The 17817-nt window shown below is 43.0% G+C and overlaps 2 protein-coding genes across 6 annotated transcripts; both read left to right on the top strand.

Annotated features, from left to right (window-relative positions):
- The first annotated feature begins 608 nt into the window (after positions 1-608).
- On the top strand, positions 609-6251 carry tmed7 (transmembrane p24 trafficking protein 7). Of its 5 annotated transcripts, none has more exons than XR_013935476.1 (5): positions 609-644; positions 927-1121; positions 2352-2597; positions 4075-4380; positions 4476-6251. XR_013935476.1 is itself a non-coding variant. In XM_080467581.1 (5 exons), the coding sequence occupies exons 2-5, from the start codon at positions 954-956 to the stop codon at positions 4473-4475; spliced, it is 606 nt and encodes a 201-aa protein (XP_080323707.1). In that variant the 5' UTR covers positions 609-644; positions 927-953; the 3' UTR covers positions 4476-6251. The 5 variants fall into 5 exon arrangements, 3 of the variants coding, with proteins under 3 accessions (XP_080323707.1, XP_080323705.1, XP_080323706.1); XR_013935477.1 differs by having other exon boundaries at positions 4461-6251; XM_080467581.1 differs by having other exon boundaries at positions 4075-4251; positions 4461-6251.
- Positions 6252-7854: 1603 nt separating this feature from the next.
- Positions 7855-16370, top strand: fem1c (fem-1 homolog c). The gene is made up of 6 exons (XM_080467723.1): positions 7855-9204; positions 11977-12146; positions 12255-12443; positions 12687-13198; positions 13647-13823; positions 14293-16370. The coding sequence occupies exons 1-6, from the start codon at positions 8661-8663 to the stop codon at positions 14555-14557; spliced, it is 1857 nt and encodes a 618-aa protein (XP_080323849.1). The 5' UTR covers positions 7855-8660; the 3' UTR covers positions 14558-16370.
- Positions 16371-17817: the final 1447 nt, after the last annotated feature.

Here is a 17817-nt window from a genome sequence, read left to right as displayed (position 1 = left end):
TCTATAACGTTTAGGCTTCTAATCATATGTGCAGAACAAACTGGGCCTCAAGCTCGCTGGCTGATTGGTTTGAGTATACCATGATTTTACATTGATTTTCTTTAATTTACCTTACAGGTTTAACGTCCAACAGTTTTCTAGGTTGATGTAGTTACACAAGTCTTGAACTTTTATAACATGGCGTTGAATGTGAGATGAGGTCATCACTCTTTCCAGCTGGATGAGTTCAACATTAACAAGATAACCTATAACTAATTTAATGCCTCCTTAATGCTTAAGAGGATTCTCTATCTTACCATCACGCTCACATCGACTACACTAGTAAGGGAATTATGGATTTTGCTTCTCGGCGATGGTTTGTCTGTTCGACTAATAAACCTTGTCAATCTCCACGTGAATAAGCATGTGGTAAAGTATTAAGAAACCGACAACCCGGCATGCCCGCCCATCACCGGCGACGTAGGAAACGCTTCTTTCGGCCAAGCGTGTGGACGTAGCCAACGTGATCTCAAAAGCGTAGTCCCTACTTCTTTTCACTAATGGCAGCAGGCGTAAGGCGGGGCTTATGCCGGTAAAGAGCCAATGGAATACCACGCTTGGTACACGTCACTCAGATTTGGTCACATCCGGGTGAAGACTTTGGGGTGAGTAGGTTCTTCTAACAGAGACACAGTGATGAATTAATAAATGTTCATCTTTACATTCAGTTGAGCCCAAGTGGACACATTTACGTTTAACACACATGCACACACTATCCGTAGACAATGTTCCAGATGCCACGCTGCCTCACAACTCTACATATAACGACGAACAGCGGAGCAGTTAGCTCCAAGCTAACAGGTTAATGTCCGTGTTCGCTCCGTCGCTGTTTCCGTCTTCCCGGCTCTGGCTTCAGTGGCGTGTCTGTCCGGTGTTTGTGTCGGCAGGTTTCCCTGTGAGGCTGTTGGCTATCGATGTCCAGGATGTGCCGATCGTTCCGGGTGTTGCTGCAGGTGCTGTGGGCCCAGCTGCTCTGTGGCTGGGTGCTCGGCTCGGAGCTCACTTTTGAGTTGCCAGATAACGCGAAGCAGTGTTTCTACGAAGACATCATCGTCGGCACCAAGTGCACATTGGAGTTTCAGGTACGAGACTCAGCTTCATTAGTATGTCAATTATTTATTTGTGTTTATAAAAGCTGAGTGGATATCCCCCCCCCCTCTTGATGTCGGCGGCACTGGCATCTTTATATTCAGGACTTAAGACTTTTAAGCAGCTGCTAATGCTACCTGTCTTGTAACAGCTGGTTATTAAATAAAAGGAAATACTTTTGGCACGATTTATATGAAGGTAATCGCAGTGCAACTCACTCAGTTGAATTTCACAAGAAAACAAGGATTTTTACATTTGTTCCTTGCAGAGGTGGGATGGATGGATGGGTAGATAGGTAATTTATTAAAGCAGCCTACATTCATCAACAAAAGGACAAGAAAACAGGCAGCTTCGTAACCAGATTGACATTAATAGTAAAGGTTATTACACAAAACACTACTCATTTTAAAATCTACCCGATATAGAATCTAGAAACATTAGTTTGTGGAGCAGGTCAGGCACAGAAACCTGGAGCACACTCTTGTGCCTGATGCAAAGTAATTCCTGCTTTCCTGTCTCACACATCCTCCTTTCATTTTCACTTTTTCCCCACCTCTGCTGTGTGTCTACTTCTCATATGTCCTTGTCCATTTTTGTACTTTTTTGGTCGCAATCGTGGGTGGAGTCAGGTCCACACTGGATGATTCAGTTACCGTTTTTAGGAGTAGTAATCCTTGTTCAATTGATGTTAATTATATGCTGTACATCTACAAACTACCAGTTGTGTTCTTTCTGGTCTTATCCTGGAGACATGGCACCAAAAATTGAATGCAAACAAAATAGGGGATCCATGTCAGCTTAATATTTACACTTTTTAAAACGCCAAGTGATTTCTCAGATTTTGTTTTACTATAATACAAAGAATTTTATTTAATGCTACTTAGTCTCCGACAGTGACTGATAAACTTCACATGAGACTTCACACCTTAAGGTGGTCTGACTCTGAAGGTGAAGCATTTATTCTTTTTCTTAATCCAATTCATGTTTCTATGTAACCAAATTAGATTTTTTTTTTTGGGAGTGAGTTACAGCCGCACTGGAGTTCCCACCCACGACCACCACAATCCACCAGTGTGGTGATAAGATGATATGATTAAGGTCAAGATCACTCAACTCTAATATTGTCCAATCGTCTTCTGCGTTATTTTAGTGTTCCACGGTGAGTAAATATTGTGTGATTTTTGTTCCTGAATAAATAGTTGTTCTGTCATTTGAATTACTAGGTGGTGACTGGTGGACATTACGACGTAGATTGTCGTCTGGAGGATCCAGATAGCACTACACTTTACAAGGAGATGAAGAAGCAGTATGACAGCTTCACGTTCACAGCAGCCAAGAATGGCACCTACAAGTTCTGCTTCAGCAACGAGTTCTCAACCTTCACACACAAGACGGTTTACTTCGACTTCCAGGTTGGCGATGACCCTCCACTCTTCCCCAACGAGAACCGGGTCACTGCTCTCACTCAGGTAAGCTATGAACGTATGTGTAAAGGACGAGTCATTTTTTACATCAGAGGAATCGGTATCAAAATTCCTGTCTAACTTCGAGGGGAAAAGATACAAGTGTGTGTAATTAGTTGTTGAAATCCTGAAATAATATGTGTTAGTTTCTGCTCTGGAATGAAGCTTGTTTTATGCTTGAGGCGTCCGCGAACTCCGCACGGCTCCATGCGGTCGAATTATGTCATTTCAGCCACCATGCAGAACGTCACCGCTTCATGCGCCTCCGAACTTTTGTGACTCCATGGACGGAGACGTGCTGGAATAGGTGAAGAGGAGGAGGACTGAAGACTTTGTTTTAAAGACACTAGGAAGCACAATATTTGACTCATAGCCACAGATTTATATTTGTGGCTGGTATGCTTCAATGTCAGACTTCTACGGAGGGGAAATTTGTTACGAAGCCGAAAATTTCAATGAAAAGATTAAACAGTGATTTGATGTCATACAGCGACTGTAGTCGAGTGGTTGAATTTGCACCTGGCATGTTGGTAGGATCCAGTTTGATTCTAATTGAAGGCAATGGTTTTTCAAGAATGAATTCAAATATGTTATTTTAATTAATCGGCTATCTTCCAGTGGATGATCAACATTTTCACTGGTGACTTGACTGTCGTTACTGACATGCTGGCAAATATCCAGACAAGGGAAGCGATCGCTTTATGAGGCTTTTCAGCCGGATGTACTTTATCGATGTCTTAATTATACATGAAACACGGATACAAGGTATTTTTACATTCATTTCTTTATTTTATTTTCCTCGTCACAGTTTTTGACAAACATGACACTTGTTTCGAGAATGTTACCTGCATTAAAAACACTTTGTTGAATCTCAAATTCAATAAAATCCCGTATTTTCTTCAGCAGACCTTTTCTAAGCACAGTGTCTTGCTGGAGTACAAGCCCCTGTGGTGTCGGGAAGAATCCTTACACTCAATTTTGAGCTGTAATTGCAGAGCGAGTGATGGCTAATGTCCAACGAGTTGTTGTGTCCTGCTCCGCTCCGCTCTCCTCTTGCAGGATCACCTGTTGGTGTCGAGGAGAAGAAGTCTACTTCTTCTAGCCTAATTTAGAACGGCCAGTGATGTGTTTTTGCGATGCACTGCCCCATGCAGTTTGAGAGCCGGAGCCACGCTTAGTATAAATGGAACACATGTTCTCTGCTGATTCCGTACGCCTAATTTCCCCACGTCATGCCTGTTCAGGAAGCATAATTCAGCCGGAACTGGAATGTCGCAGCGAAAAGTGGTTTCAAGAAAGTAAAACTGTAAGATTTATGAAATACGAATAGGAACATGTGACTTTATCTCATTTTGGATCAAATCAGCCAGCATATTTAAAACATCAGAGCCACGTTTTATTGTATTTTTACTGAGTAACTCCATCCTCTAAAAACTGTGGACCCGAATAAGTAAATGTGTTTCTATTTGCTCACCTTTTCAAGATGGAATCGGCGTGCGTGTCCATTCACGAGGCCCTGAAGTCAGTCATCGACTACCAGACACATTTCCGCCTCCGGGAAGCCCAGGGACGCAGTCGGGCAGAGGACCTGAATACCCGTGTTGCTTTCTGGTCCATTGGAGAAGCCATTATCCTCCTGGTGGTCAGCATCAGCCAGGTGGTGCTGCTGAGAAGCTTCTTCTCTGACAAGAAGACCACGACAACACGCGTTGGATCATAACAGCCTCTGACTTCTGGGATGTGATTCTTTACTTTCTCATCTGTATCTGGGTTTATGTTCATCGAGCGGGTAAGAACAGCAGCGCTGATCGGAAGCTGGATCATATCAAACTGCCAGATCATACAATCTGACATGTCGTCCTCATTCAGCGCTGCTGTTCTTAGAAACCTCACGCAAGCTGTCCTTGGGGACAAAGTTGTGTTTGAATTTTGTTTTTCAGTTCTGATATTAATTGAAGAAAGACTCGACTGTGTATTTGAAGCAGTTTCGAGCACTGGTCATACAGTTGAAGCAAATCTCAAGTAATTAGAATATTTGAAATGATTCTTAAATATGATGTCATCTTATATTTTTGTGTGTGTGTGTGTGTGTGTGTGTGTGTCCCCTTCTACCCAATCGATTTTATACATCTATCTCTATCATCTGTTCCATGTTTTTCAGCCATCACTTTACTTTGACACAAGCAAAGGAGTGAAAGTTGGTGTGAGATTTAAGATAATCTACAGATGTTTGTTCTTTACTGCTAAAATCGCACTCAAGTGATTGACCCACAAAAGATGTACTTGGTTATTGACAAAAAAAAAAAATGCTATTATTTCTTTACTAAAGGTTGCTGTTAACTGGGAAAGAGGAGATATTTTTTTGTTTTTTTATTTGCTTTGAAACTGTAGATCTGGTTTTGAAATATTGAAAGTAGAGATTATTTCTCTTGAGTGACTAGTCCTTAAAAGAAAGATGCTGATTATACATGTCTGTTTCCATTAGATCTTGTTACATACTGGGGTGAACAATTTGTCCAAATTGGCCTCATTAAAGTGATATGTCAGACGTTTGGGGTCACAAGGTGTTGGTCTTTTTCACATCTGGACAGGAGGGAACACAATGAAATATATACATCTTCTTAAATTTCAAAACATCTCTTCTGGGTTTAGGTGGCAATGCTAACAGTTTATTTGGCCGTAGCTTTGAAAAATAGTTGACCTTGTTTCATTTGCTTTGTTAAAAAATATTCTGCTGTTTTCTTTATTATGTAAGAACTTATTTATCTGGTAGGCCCACATTGTCTTTTATTTTTGTTTCATATGGCATTGTGGTGAAATTCATGTTGCGATGAATACTGCTTGGGGAAAAAAAGAAAATGGCACGCATTATGATTTGCAGTTCTAATCTGGTGTGTTATTCCCTCATTGACTTTGATGCCACAGGAAGTAAGACTTTACCAGCTTTTAATGCCTGTGCCTGCTTAATGCTATTACTGTATTTTGCTTTTTTTCCCCCTCCACAATTGTTTGTTTTTTTATGTCATCAAATGTTAGTATTGTAGAAAGAAACCATTGTAAACAGGCCGATCATAGTTTTAGGGGGTTTTCACTACGTGGGGAAATCAGGCATGTCCTGTCGTCTTGTTGGCTATACATACTGCTCCCAGGTATTTTTGCTGATGTCACTCTGACTTGCAAAAATCTGAGTTATTTCAGTGCTCGCTCAAATGGCTAATGTGTGAAACACCCGAGTTTGAACGCTCACGTGTACAATTGTCTCTGAACACATCAATTACTCACTGAGATTAGATGGTTAATTTGTCATGAATGGAACTTGTGTTTTTGACAAAGACAAACGTGACCCCAAAAACACACCTAAAGAGACCAAAAACAAGCTTTTAACGATTTGAACGCCTTTCATTGAATTTTAATATTCGAAGTTAATACTTTCCCCAGGCATTAATAAATGACTAACATTATTGTAGCCATTGATTTTAAATGCTTCTTTTGTTGTTGTTTCTCCTCTCACTTTGTGTTTGCTGTCCGGGTTTGGTATGTGTTGCAATGCTGGCATTTCCCGGAGGTCTGTGTGCTGACAGGTCACTTTTGGACTTTAATTCAATGGGAACTTGTTAAGTTATTGGGGTGGCTGAATAAACTTTCTGTTTCAGTGTGGAACCATGTACTTCTGTCATTATTTTTAACACTTACAATAGTTGTCAGTAACGCATGAATACACCACTTCCCAGTATTGCCAAAATACAACAAACCACACAACCAGGACTTTAAAAACAGAACAAAATGTCTGTTGAACATTCACTTTCACCAAAGTAGAAGAATAGGTGGTGTCTCGGGTCACAAAGTAGTTGCTTAGAGCTTCAATTATAATTACAGCCTGCCGCTTTTTGCCCGCCTATTCAAGAGAGGACAGACTGAGTGATTCATCAGTCTGCAATGATAGTGACAATATAAAACTACATGCTGGGATGAGTTTGGGTTGCTTGTTAAGTCGGTGCACATGCAGCACAGCACGGAGACATTGAAATGGCATTGAGACTTGTTTTCGCGCAAGTTTTTATGGTATTCCATTGTGTTTGTTCGACTAAACATTTCCATACTGTAGTAAGGTTGCTCCTGAGGAAAGCACAATGAGATGGCTTTAGAAATTTTGTATTTTTCGGGAACATATCTAGAACCAAGTCAACACTGGGCAAAAGGTAGAATCGGCGGCTCGTCAAAAATAGAAAAGGCGGGAATATGATGTGAAAATATTCAGATGATTCATTAAAATTATATGGCACAGCTCAAGGAATTAATGAAGAATTGCCATTAAACATAACAGGAAGAGGTATTATTCTTTTAAAGTGTATTCTAAATTATACATGGTATATCTGCTTCTATTGCTTACCAGCAGCATATCCTGAATGCAGTGTTGGAAGCAGTGGAACAAAGATGCACAAAACTGTAATGAAGTCATATTTCAGAGTATTTGGATATCTGAGAGCATTTTCTTCACGTATGTAATTTGACTCATGCTTTAATAAACTCCCAACCATGTTGTAGTGATGGAGGAAGCCCATCATTTCAAATAATGATCCAATATTTTGATCTGCATTTTTTTAGTAGATTTATTTATTTATAGAATGAAAAAGTGTGCGTTTTATTTGCATTTGTTCACAAAACAAGTGTAATTTTGACCGTATTTTTGTTTGACTGAGATGTGCATTCAAATATAAATATTTTTGATTGAATCGAAGGATGATGCAACACAAAATGTAGTTGTATTTCTTTTAGTAAAATAATTATTGAAGAAATACAAGAGTAGTTTTCGGAGAAGACAAATTTTAAGTGTTACTTCCTATCTGCTACCAACTTAAATGTGCAAGTGCAGAATGAGATATAATGTCTTTAATGCTGCTTCTGTAATCCGTGCTGTATTTTCAGTGCTGACCTTCTTGCCATACTCTTTTCATCCTGTAGGGAGTGACATAATCACGGCCGTCACAGTCAGCAGGACGCATCAGATTTCCCTGCGGTGCAGCAGGGACAGATGACGCATGTCTCATCTGTTTTTCTTGTGTTTTTGTGAGACTGTGTAATTTATTTCTTTTTTGTAAAGTTCCAACCTGAAAGAATAGACCTGAGTGCTCCAACAGAAGCGTTTGATCGTCTCCTGGCTCCCTATTGGCTGTTTGGTAGGGAAACCCGGGCTGTGATTGGACGCTCCCGCCGTCAATCATCCGCCCAGCGGAGAAAAAAGACTGCGTTGGGTTTGTGATTTGACAGAAACTGAGTCGTGATCATCCGGTCCAGCCGTGGGTGGTTAGCCTTCCCTATTTACCTTCTCCTGCGCCGAGATTACTGCCGTGCCAGCTCTCCGAGGACTGCCTTCTTGGACGCTATTAATCGTGGTTTAGGAAGGTAACGCCGGCCGGTTCGTGTTTTTGTGACCGGGGGGTCGACGCGGCTCGGATAGCGGGGATATCCCCTCCGTTTGTTCGGTCAAACAACAGACCGATCGTCGATTTTTCTTCTTTTTTTTCCCCCCCCCCTCTTGCCTGGCTAAAGCTAACGGCGGAACGGGTGGGGGTGGATTTTCATCTCCACGGCCTTGGGAGAGCATTTTATTAATATAACGCCTCGGCAGCAAGGAAATGTGGCGGGACGATGGCAAGCCAAGCGGGCAGATGTGGTGAGGGAGGGCTTCTCGGAAGAGGAGAGGTGTCGGGGGACGAGCATCGGTCGGTACAAAGTAGTGGAGCTAAGCGGAGCTAGTCGATTAGCTCGACCGATCGAGGAAGTTGACTAGCCAGCCTGCTAACACGGCGACAAATGTTTTATTGGACCAAGGGTCGCCTGAAAAGTCTCGTTGGTAATTTTTATACTTTTTGAAAGTGGGAGTTCGCGCACAAACAGCCGCAGGTTTCTCTTAATTGTTGAGCGAAAAGGCGCAGCGGTCCCCCGTTAGCTTCAAAGTGAGGGCTGATTGTAAACAAAGGGTCCACGGCGGCGATACCTCCACCGGCCTCATTGTTCCACCGACACCGGGCTTCATCTCTCGTTCAACCGTGCGAGGAGCTGTCGGACATGGATTTAAAGACGGCAGTGTTCAACGCGGCCAGGGACGGGAAGCTCCGGCTGCTCCAGAAACTGCTTGAGAACAAAGATGGACACGAGGTGACCAAGTTGATGGGCGAGAAGACCAACGGAGCCACGCCGCTCCTCATGGCCGCCCGCTATGGACACCTGGACCTGGTGGAGTACCTGCTGGAGTGCTGCAGCGCTCCGGTGGAAGTCGGGGGGTCGGTGAACTTTGACGGGGAGACCATCGAGGGGGCGCCCCCGCTGTGGGCGGCCTCCGCGGCGGGACACCTGAAGGTGGTCCAGTCCCTGCTGGGCCACGGAGCTTCCGTCAACAGCACCACGCTCACCAACTCCACCCCCCTCCGGGCGGCCTGCTTCGACGGACACTTGGACATTGTCAAGTACCTGGTGGAGCACAAGGCTGACCTGGAGGTGGCCAACAGGCACGGACACACGTGTCTCATGATCTCCTGCTACAAGGGGCACAAGGAGATCGCGCAGTACCTGTTGGAGAAAGGCGCAGATGTCAACAGGAAGAGTGTGAAAGGTATGTCAACAAACATCTTGTGTTTCGAGTCTTTGCTCCACAGCAAGTGTTTGAGGTTTTTCTGACGGTGGAAGACCAAGATCTGCAGTGTGAAGAAGAATACAGCCAGTTGACCACTGTGTTCTTGTTCGTCACACTGAGCCAATAAACCCTAGTCTGAATCAGAATACATTTTAGTTCAATTAAAAGTTGGTTGTACAGCCAGTTCCTTCAGGAAGATATTAGATAAAGATTAAAGCCATTGTATTAGTGAGGACAGGAGATCAGGGGATTCCCACTTCCTAGTTGACAGACATAGCCGCCTCCCAGCCACCAGATAGGTTGACAAATTTGTGATGAGTAAGGACAAACCTTCAGAAAGATGTGAAATGTACTGTTAGAGTCTAGCTATATTTGTACATAATACTACCTTCATTCAGGATGTTTAATATGACTTCGGCTTTCTTGATGTACATTAGAAAGTAAGTTTGGTCAAATATTTTTTGCAGAAGTGTGGTGATTATAGTCCTGCCAAAGAAAATTACCATTCCTATTGTGGCGGTGCTAAGAAAAGCGAATGCTGTAAATGCAACAAAATGAGAATATCAGTTGTACCATCATTTGCATCCTTCTATCAGGAGTGACTCGGCATTAAAGTATGTACTTCTGGTTCAACAGTGGAAAACTGCACGCTCGCTTCGTTGGGTGTGATTCATTCGACTGGGTGTGTCTGATAAATTATATTTGAGTTTGACGTAATTAGTGGTTTAGGCGTACCCCGGCTCGCTCAGTTGGTAGAGCATGAGACTCACAATCTCAAGGTAGTGGGTTCACGTCCCACGCCGGGAGCCACCTTCCCGTGGGCTCACCACCCGCAGGAAAGGTTCTTAATGGGTGCAATGCGATCTGGGTGACAGTGCTCAGGCTGCGAAACGGATAAGCGGGAGACATGGGGCGTGATTTATTAAAAATGATTGTTTTACTCTATAAAATCATCTCGGGTGCCAATTATACATGGTACACAATTGAACACAAAGTGTTGGCCCTCCATTGATGAGGCACAGCAGTCAAGATTAGTTTGAAAGTATGGCCGTAAGTAGATCTCAAAAGTGAAATGACTGAACCTTTGTGTTGCGGCATTGTTGAATCCTCCGACTGTGGCTTCCAGTTGATCACTTTCAAAACATTGTTGTTCCACTTTTAGTTGGAAGTGCAGCGTTGTATGTCATCCGGCGCTCACGTGTTTCTCGCCTATTTTGTGGCTGAACAACAATGAAAGATTTGATGACAAAGTTCATACTCTAGAAAAAACCCATGTGATGTGTTATCTTGTTTTCAATGGGTGCCAGCCAATAATGTGTGTGTCATTGGCTCTAGATGAGATCATAGGTTCTGAGTGCTGAGATGGTTCATTAATTAAATCAGTCCATCTCAAAGCAAGAAGACAGAACTTGTCGAAACGCGGCTTATTTAAGTAATTTTTGAAGACCGTTTGCGTTCCCTTTGCAGAGTCCAACCAGCATGTTAAAAGTTTAAAAAAGTGGGTTTCAGGTATAAAAAGTTTTTTCCAAAACAATGGCTCATGTGTTAGTGGAGGAAGCAGGTGGGGGGGGCTCAAAGTGTAATAACAATAGCTGAGTGAATCATGTAAAATGTTGTGAGACACTCCCCAAAAAAGAGTATTTCTGAGTGAGAAATTCTTCGGGTACACAAACTGCAGGTACGGTTCGCTCCTCCTGTGGGCTTAAGCTAACCTAATTTCTCATTTGGATGTCTATCAAGAGTGTTCAGACTAATCCCTGGGCTTGGAGAGGTTTTCTGAGTTGCAGGTTAACTTGTTTTGTTTGTGCAAATGAGTTTGTCATCCCGGCAAACAAAGCTCCGGCACGTGTTTACATTCTTAGTAAAATGCTGTGTCATGGTGGGGAAACACAAAAAAAATGTGCTGAAAAGGCCAATTGTAGTTGTGGCAGAAATCTGTACAAATTGTGGTGAATCCCAAACTAACCCTGCCATCCCATCTGCTTGAATATGCAGATGTGTTTCAGACACAGCGCTGCTTGAATTTATTAGGATCGGAGAGAAAGGTAAAGAAAAATATGCAAGTTTGGACATGTTGAGGTAATTTGTTTGGGGGGGGGGGTGTAATTGTTTCAAGGAGCTCAAAGTACAAGGACACAGAAGTGCGTTTATTCCAGTGTGCTGTTGTTGTTGTAACATGAACTCGCATGTCATAGTTGACGATGTGCTGTATTGTGTTGATGTCTTTATTGAATACCACCAGCTTTCACCCATGATGTGACACACCCACCAAGTGAAGGCGAACAGGTTGGACTGTTTTAAAGTCACAGAGCAAGACAGACACTGGGTTGAAGCTTTTTCTTACCCTTGAACATATGGGCCTATGTGCGCAGCAGAGGGACCCAGATCTCTTGTACCGGCGCTGTAGAAATCATGACTTGTCGTTTCTCTATCGGATATCACAGACTGTGATCGTGATGTATTTATCTGGAATCACTAGTTGAACAAATGGCTCGTGGCAACATCGGCAGTAATCTTGTCCTCAATCTTTTCACATATTTGGAGCACAACACAAAGGTTACTTAGTGCCTCATGGCAACATATCAGGAAGTCTTCCTTCAAAATATTTTCATAAATAAATGTAGCATTGTCCAAGCGCACGCGCCCCTAACTTCCTGCTAGCGCTCAAGAGAGTGTTTCTTTTTGTTGTGACGTGATAAAAATAATACAATCTGTGTATTCATCCCAAGACGTGTCTTGTTCTGCTTGCAGGAAACACGGCGCTTCATGACTGCGCCGAGTCGGGCAGCCTGGAGATCATGCGGATGCTGCTGCAGTTCGGCGCGTCCATGGAGCAGGACGGATACGGCATGACGCCGCTGCTTTCTGCCAGCGTCACGGGCCACACAAACATCGTCGACTACCTAACGATGCACCAGCAGGTCCGACTCCCTTTCAGTCACAGTGAAGTTTCACTCCCTGGAGGATGTGGTTTTATTTTGTCTAAGCGATCATAATAATTAACTGAGGTCTTTTCTTCTGTTTTCTAGACAAGTCACATGGAACGCATTGATGCCCTGGAGCTGTTGGGAGCCACGTTTGTAGATAAGAAAAGAGATTTGCTTGGGGCTTTAAAATATTGGAAGAGAGCCATGGACCTGAGGTACACAGACAGTAACAACGTTGTCCAGAAACCAGAGCCCAAGCAGCTGATCATGGCATACGACTACGCCAGAGAGGTGAGTCCTTAATCCTGTCTATCACCTTTCTAAATGCCATTGAATCAAGTCTGTCTGTTTCTGACTTGGCTCATGTCAGTTCAGAAAAAAACATTCACTGTGGTTTTTAAAAGACACTCTGCAACTTGGTGTTTTTGCCACAAGAAGATGTTCTATTTAAGGGTGAAATACTGAACTTTAAAATTGGGCCATCCCAACCTGAGGGTAAAGCTGTTCTCTCTCTCTCTCTCTGTCATTTTCTAGGTGACAAACGCAGAAGAACTGGATGGGCTGATATCTGACCCAGATGAGATGCGCATGCAGGCTCTGCTCATCCGAGAGAGAATCCTCGGCCCGCAGCACCCCGACACGTCCTACTACATCCGGTATCGAGGGGCCGTCTACGCCGACTCTGGAAACTTTGAGCGCTGCATCAATCTGTGGAAGTACGCTTTGGACATGCAGCAGAGCAACCTGGACCCTCTCAGCCCCATGACGGCCTCCAGCCTCTTATCCTTCGCAGAGCTCTTCTCCTTCATGCTCCAGGACCGGGCCAAGGGCCTTCTAGGGACATCGGTGTCATTTGAGGACTTGATGGGAATCCTATCCAAGAGCGTGTTGGAAATTGAGCGAGCGGTCCGACCAATTGGACCAATGCCTCCTGATGCCACTCAGCTCAGCAAGGCCCTCTCAATAATCCTGCACCTCATCTGCCTGTTGGAGAAGGTGCCATGCACCGTGGAGCAGGACCACTTCAAGAAGGAAACCATCTACAGGTTTGTTTCTGTGTAGAAGCACTTTAGCTGCAATTTGTCTTTATCTTCCTCCTTACCGGAGGAAGTCCATGGTTGTGTTTGTGTATAGAATGTAGCAATTCAGAAGGTGGGGGTGGGGCCAATCATTTTCTATGACCGAGTTTCTGAAAATAGTTTTTCTTCCCCTGCCTGATGTCTGCTTTAATGGTATGAAGTGTTGCCAGCCAGAATCCTTGACCAAAATTTACAATTATTTTTTATTTCCTTTTATTATTTTTTAAAACAATAAAATAGTTTGTTGAAAAAAACCTCGGCCTTTTGACAAATTCATCATCCATCAAAAATTCTTAATAAAACCAAATTGGACACTGTGATCCACATTGCCGTCTACTCGCTGAGAGGACAAATATGTCCATTGTGTTAATTACATTTTTTGTTTTCACCAAAATACACATTTCCACACATTCAGGTTCCTGAAGCTCCACCCGTGTGGTAAGAATGGTTACAGCCCGCTACACCTGGCTGTCGACCGCAACACCACCTGTGTGGGCCGCTATCCTGTCTGCAAGTTCCCCTCCCTCACCGTCGCGTCTATTCTCCTGGAGTGTGGCGCGGATGTTAACAGTAGAGATGAAGACAATAACAGGTTTGATTATTTTTTTTGTGGTTTGTTTGGTTTTTTTTTAAGCTTAAGTTTGACCATCATTGTTCTATTTGTTTATTGTTTTGTAATTCTAGCTTCTCTGGGTTTTATCATACACAAGGCCCGTTTAAAATAAAGTTGTAGAATTTGTTCAGCTCTTTGGTCTGGATGATGACATGTTAGTGCTTCATGAAGGAAAACGTAATACAAAGATGTTTTTTTAAAATTTTTATTTCCTGATTTAAGCTTGTGTCAAAATTGTAATTGGGAGAAAAAGCAAAAAAATAAAACAAACTTCAACTTCAGTGAGAGAAAATATGACATAATAAAAATATGAAATGGAAATATATATACTCTAGTTCGAAGTTTGTTAGGGTAAAGTCTTGTTATGATTGCAGCTGAAATGAAGGTGGAATTCCGAACGTGGGAGATCATGTCATCCTGTCTTTCTTATTGTCCTTGTCCCTTCCAGTCCCCTGCACATAGCGGCATCTAACGGACACCCTGACATCATGAACCTGCTGATCTCTTGCGGGAGTCACTTCGACAGCACCAACGCCTTCAAGCAAACGGCCTGCGACATGCTGGACGAGAAGGAGCTGGCCAGGAATGTCATCCAGCCCATTAACCACACCACTCTGCAGTGCCTCGCCGCCAGGGCGATCATCAAGCACAGCCTCGACTACCGGGGAAACATCCCCGAGAAACTGGAGGCCTTTGTCCTGCTCCACAGATAATGATCGGAAAGGAGGAGGAGGAGGAGTGGAAGCGACTGCCGGGCGGGGGTCAAAAAGAAGCGTGGGAGGAGTGGACGTGTGTGATTATGTTGCACATCATAGTTAAAACACCTGACCCACGAGGTCTTTTTGAGGAATACAGAGACCATTACAGGGGCTTGTTTTCCAATTCAATACACTTGGAGATTCACGTGCACAGAAAGTGACTGAAACCTTAATTGGATTCACGGAGGAATTTTGAGACTTTTTTTTTTTTTTTTTTTTTTGTTCCCCCTCCTCTGTGAAAGAACCAGTGTGTGCTCTACATGGATGTATTCGGAGCCCAGGGCAACATGGACAAGCCGTTGTATCGCCAGATGAACTGAGAAGAAGGGTTGATGTATTTTTTTGGTAGAAAGAAAAAGACTTTTTTGCATATTCCACATTGCTATTTATTGAATGAAACTTGAGAGATTTTTCTCCACGCTGGTTCTCGCCCAGTCTCAACATTGCCTGCTTCGCTCTTCTCAAAGCGAGAGCTGAAGCGTCTCTTCACATGCTGGGACTTCAGGTTATACCTTTTTTTTTTTGTGTGTGTGTGTGTGGTTATCCCATTGCTGTTGCCAACAGTCATGGACCCTTCCTCAGTCATTGAATTGGTAAAAATTCTTCTTTTTTTTTTTTTTTTTTTACTTTTACAGATACATGTAGTTTATGTTTGTCATGCAAATCTGAATATCTGCCAAGTGAAGTGATTTCTGGACTTTTTGTTTTTGTTTTTTTTGTTCCCACTTCAGAGTGAAACAAAGCTTTACAAGAAGGGTTTAATGATGAGTGCGAACACCATAAGTGCTTTATTCTTCCTATGCACAGGCTAGGCTGTTGGAAAAGAGAGACTGTTGTATTCTGTGCCGGCACTTGTCTGTGCAATATCTCTCGTGAGTTTTTGTGTTTACCTCATTGCTGCCGTTTTCCTTCAGCATCCGCTCGCTTCACTCAGAGAGGCCGGAGGGATGCAAAACCATCTTACTGATTGTTGATCGAGGAGCGAATGAGTTTGATTGCTTTGTGTATGACTGTGTTTTTTCTGAAAGTGTGTGCATCCCACACAGTGTTTCTTGTATGCAGCGTGTTTTCTCTTTCTTTTTTTTTTTTTTTAAATATATAAGGCTTACACAGACTGAGGACAGGAGTTCGGTTTAGTGGTGCTTGTTTGGGATTCTGTTGTAATCGTGACTGCCACTAAAAAACCACAATGGCCAAAATTCCACAACTGCTGGGGAGCGCAGGCTTGTACACAGAAGTGACCTCTTGATGCTCGTACATGGCCGATATTTAAATGCCACAGTCGTGATCAAAACAGGAGGGGGCAAAAAAAAAAAAAAAAAAAGAGTAGGGTATCGCCTACCTTTGGGTTCCGCTGCAGTATATCAGCCAACTAATCGCAGCAGGCGACTTCTCGTCGCCACGTGAGGACTCTGTACTCGACTACAGCGAGGGTCAGCCTCTTCATTTCTCCAACTGGTGTCCAATTACATGAGAATCAAAGATGGTTGAATGGGGGGGCTGAGTAGTAAAGCTTTGTGAATTATCTTGTTTGCACATTAGCTTTAGATGTGTGGGTTGGAAAAAAAAAAAAAGGGCTTTTCATAATTTGTAGAATTTCATATTGCAGTTTATTTAACCTGACCTTTCACAAACAGAAAATGTACGAGGACTCCCAGGGCAACTTGATTTGATTCTGCACTTTACTACAGCGGAGTTTAAGATTTGATATGGCATTAATCAAGTTCATGTCTTAACCAGTTTGACAATAAATCCATGTTGCACACGTGCCGTTGTCACAATGTCTTTATTTTGAGTTCTGTTTATTGAAGTCCAGAGGCCGTTGAACAGATAAGACTTCTTTTTACAACAGCGCATGTGGCTGCATTTCTATTTCATTGGTGTAGTTGCACATTACATATTTAGGAAAAATAACACTTTCAAACTACGTTATTTATTGAAGACATTACTTTTTTTGGGGGGGGGGGGGGGGTGAAGTCCTGAGAAAAGGACCCGAGTCTTGGCTTGAAAGCCTTTGTGTGCATCTTATGTTTGCCATGTGTCCACGTGTGTTTGATTCCTAGTCCATAAACACATGGACACTAATTAGTGACTATAAACTGCCATCAGTTTGTGGATGAGATTCTCTTTATTTTTGCCGGGTTAAAGTACAACCTGTCCTGGTTGTACTCTGCTTCTGTCCATAGTCGGTACAGATCTTTCTAAATCAGTAGAGCAGATGGATTATTGCTTAAGATACACCGATTCATTAGGATATACTAGTGGTAATGAACGTCAAAAAACCCAAAGCCACGACAGTGGCGAAGGACTTTATATTTTCCCTGTTGTTCTTGCCGGGTTGACTGCAGTCGCTGAGCAGTGGACCCACTCCAGATATCTGAGCTGCGAGGTGTTGCACTGAAGATCCCTCTGCACTGGACAGGATCCAGAAAACCTTTGACATTGCGGCAGGGCTCGCTCACACTATCCAGTCACTTCTGAGAACTACCCCAAATAAAAACCTGCTAACTTATGGCTTGTTTGTTCAATTCCTGTTGCTTAAAGACAACTTGAAAGTGCTTTGCCTGCATGAGAGAAACAACAAAACAAGCTAATAATGTCTGAGATATTACTGGATCTTCTTTCGCTGTCAGCTCCAGTTAAAACATATCACTGACATGCACTGCCTGACAACAGCATGGTTTTGAAATGGGGTATAAGAGAAATCCCATGCGGTGGTTATGCAGCCTTTGGGAAGGTCCCATTCCCATTTTACTGCATTTATGTGACAACGTGGCCTCCCTATTACAACGTACAGTACTTGGCAAAAGTTTCAAGCTCGTTCGGGGGAATCTGCAAGGGGGCCTTAAAATTAAGGATATGTCAATACTTTGCCCATAAAGCAGCATCAATTATTGATCAAACTTGTGCAAAGCAGTTTTAAAACATCTAAGCATGTAAAGTGATACGATCACTTCAAGAACCGTTTGATTTTTTTTTTCCATGCTGATGGTCTTATTTCAGGATTATTCCTATTCCTTGTATCCCTTACTCATACCGGTCACCTGCATGTCTTTCCTCGCTGCACCTATGAACCTCCTCACTGGCCTTCTTTTCCTCTTGACCAGCAGCTCCATCCTAACCATCCCTTTTCCCTTCATCTCTTCTACACACAAAACCATATCTACCTCCACTGTCTCACATTCCCACCAAAATGTCCAATACGAACTGTCCCT

Source organism: Lipophrys pholis (assembly GCF_963383615.2).
Source record: "Lipophrys pholis genome assembly, chromosome: 7".
Lineage (NCBI taxonomy): Eukaryota > Metazoa > Chordata > Actinopteri > Blenniiformes > Blenniidae > Lipophrys > Lipophrys pholis.
Note: the sequence above shows the minus strand (reverse complement) of the source record. Positions and strands in the feature narration are given on the sequence as shown.

Bases quoted from the DNA above. Each gene is read 5' to 3' on its own strand.
- tmed7 (XM_080467579.1), top strand. From the start codon at position 954: ATGTCCAGGATGTGCCGATCGTTCCGGGTGTTGCTGCAGGTGCTGTGG. The intron at 1,122-2,351 runs GTACGAGACTCA...TTGAATTACTAG, and splicing joins AGTGCACATTGGAGTTTCAG to GTGGTGACTGGTGGACATTA. The intron at 2,598-4,074 runs GTAAGCTATGAA...CACCTTTTCAAG, and splicing joins GGGTCACTGCTCTCACTCAG to ATGGAATCGGCGTGCGTGTC.
- fem1c (XM_080467723.1), top strand. From the start codon at position 8,661: ATGGATTTAAAGACGGCAGTGTTCAACGCGGCCAGGGACGGGAAGCTC. The intron at 13,199-13,646 runs GTTTGTTTCTGT...CCACACATTCAG, and splicing joins AAGAAGGAAACCATCTACAG to GTTCCTGAAGCTCCACCCGT. The intron at 13,824-14,292 runs GTTTGATTATTT...TGTCCCTTCCAG, and splicing joins AGAGATGAAGACAATAACAG to TCCCCTGCACATAGCGGCAT.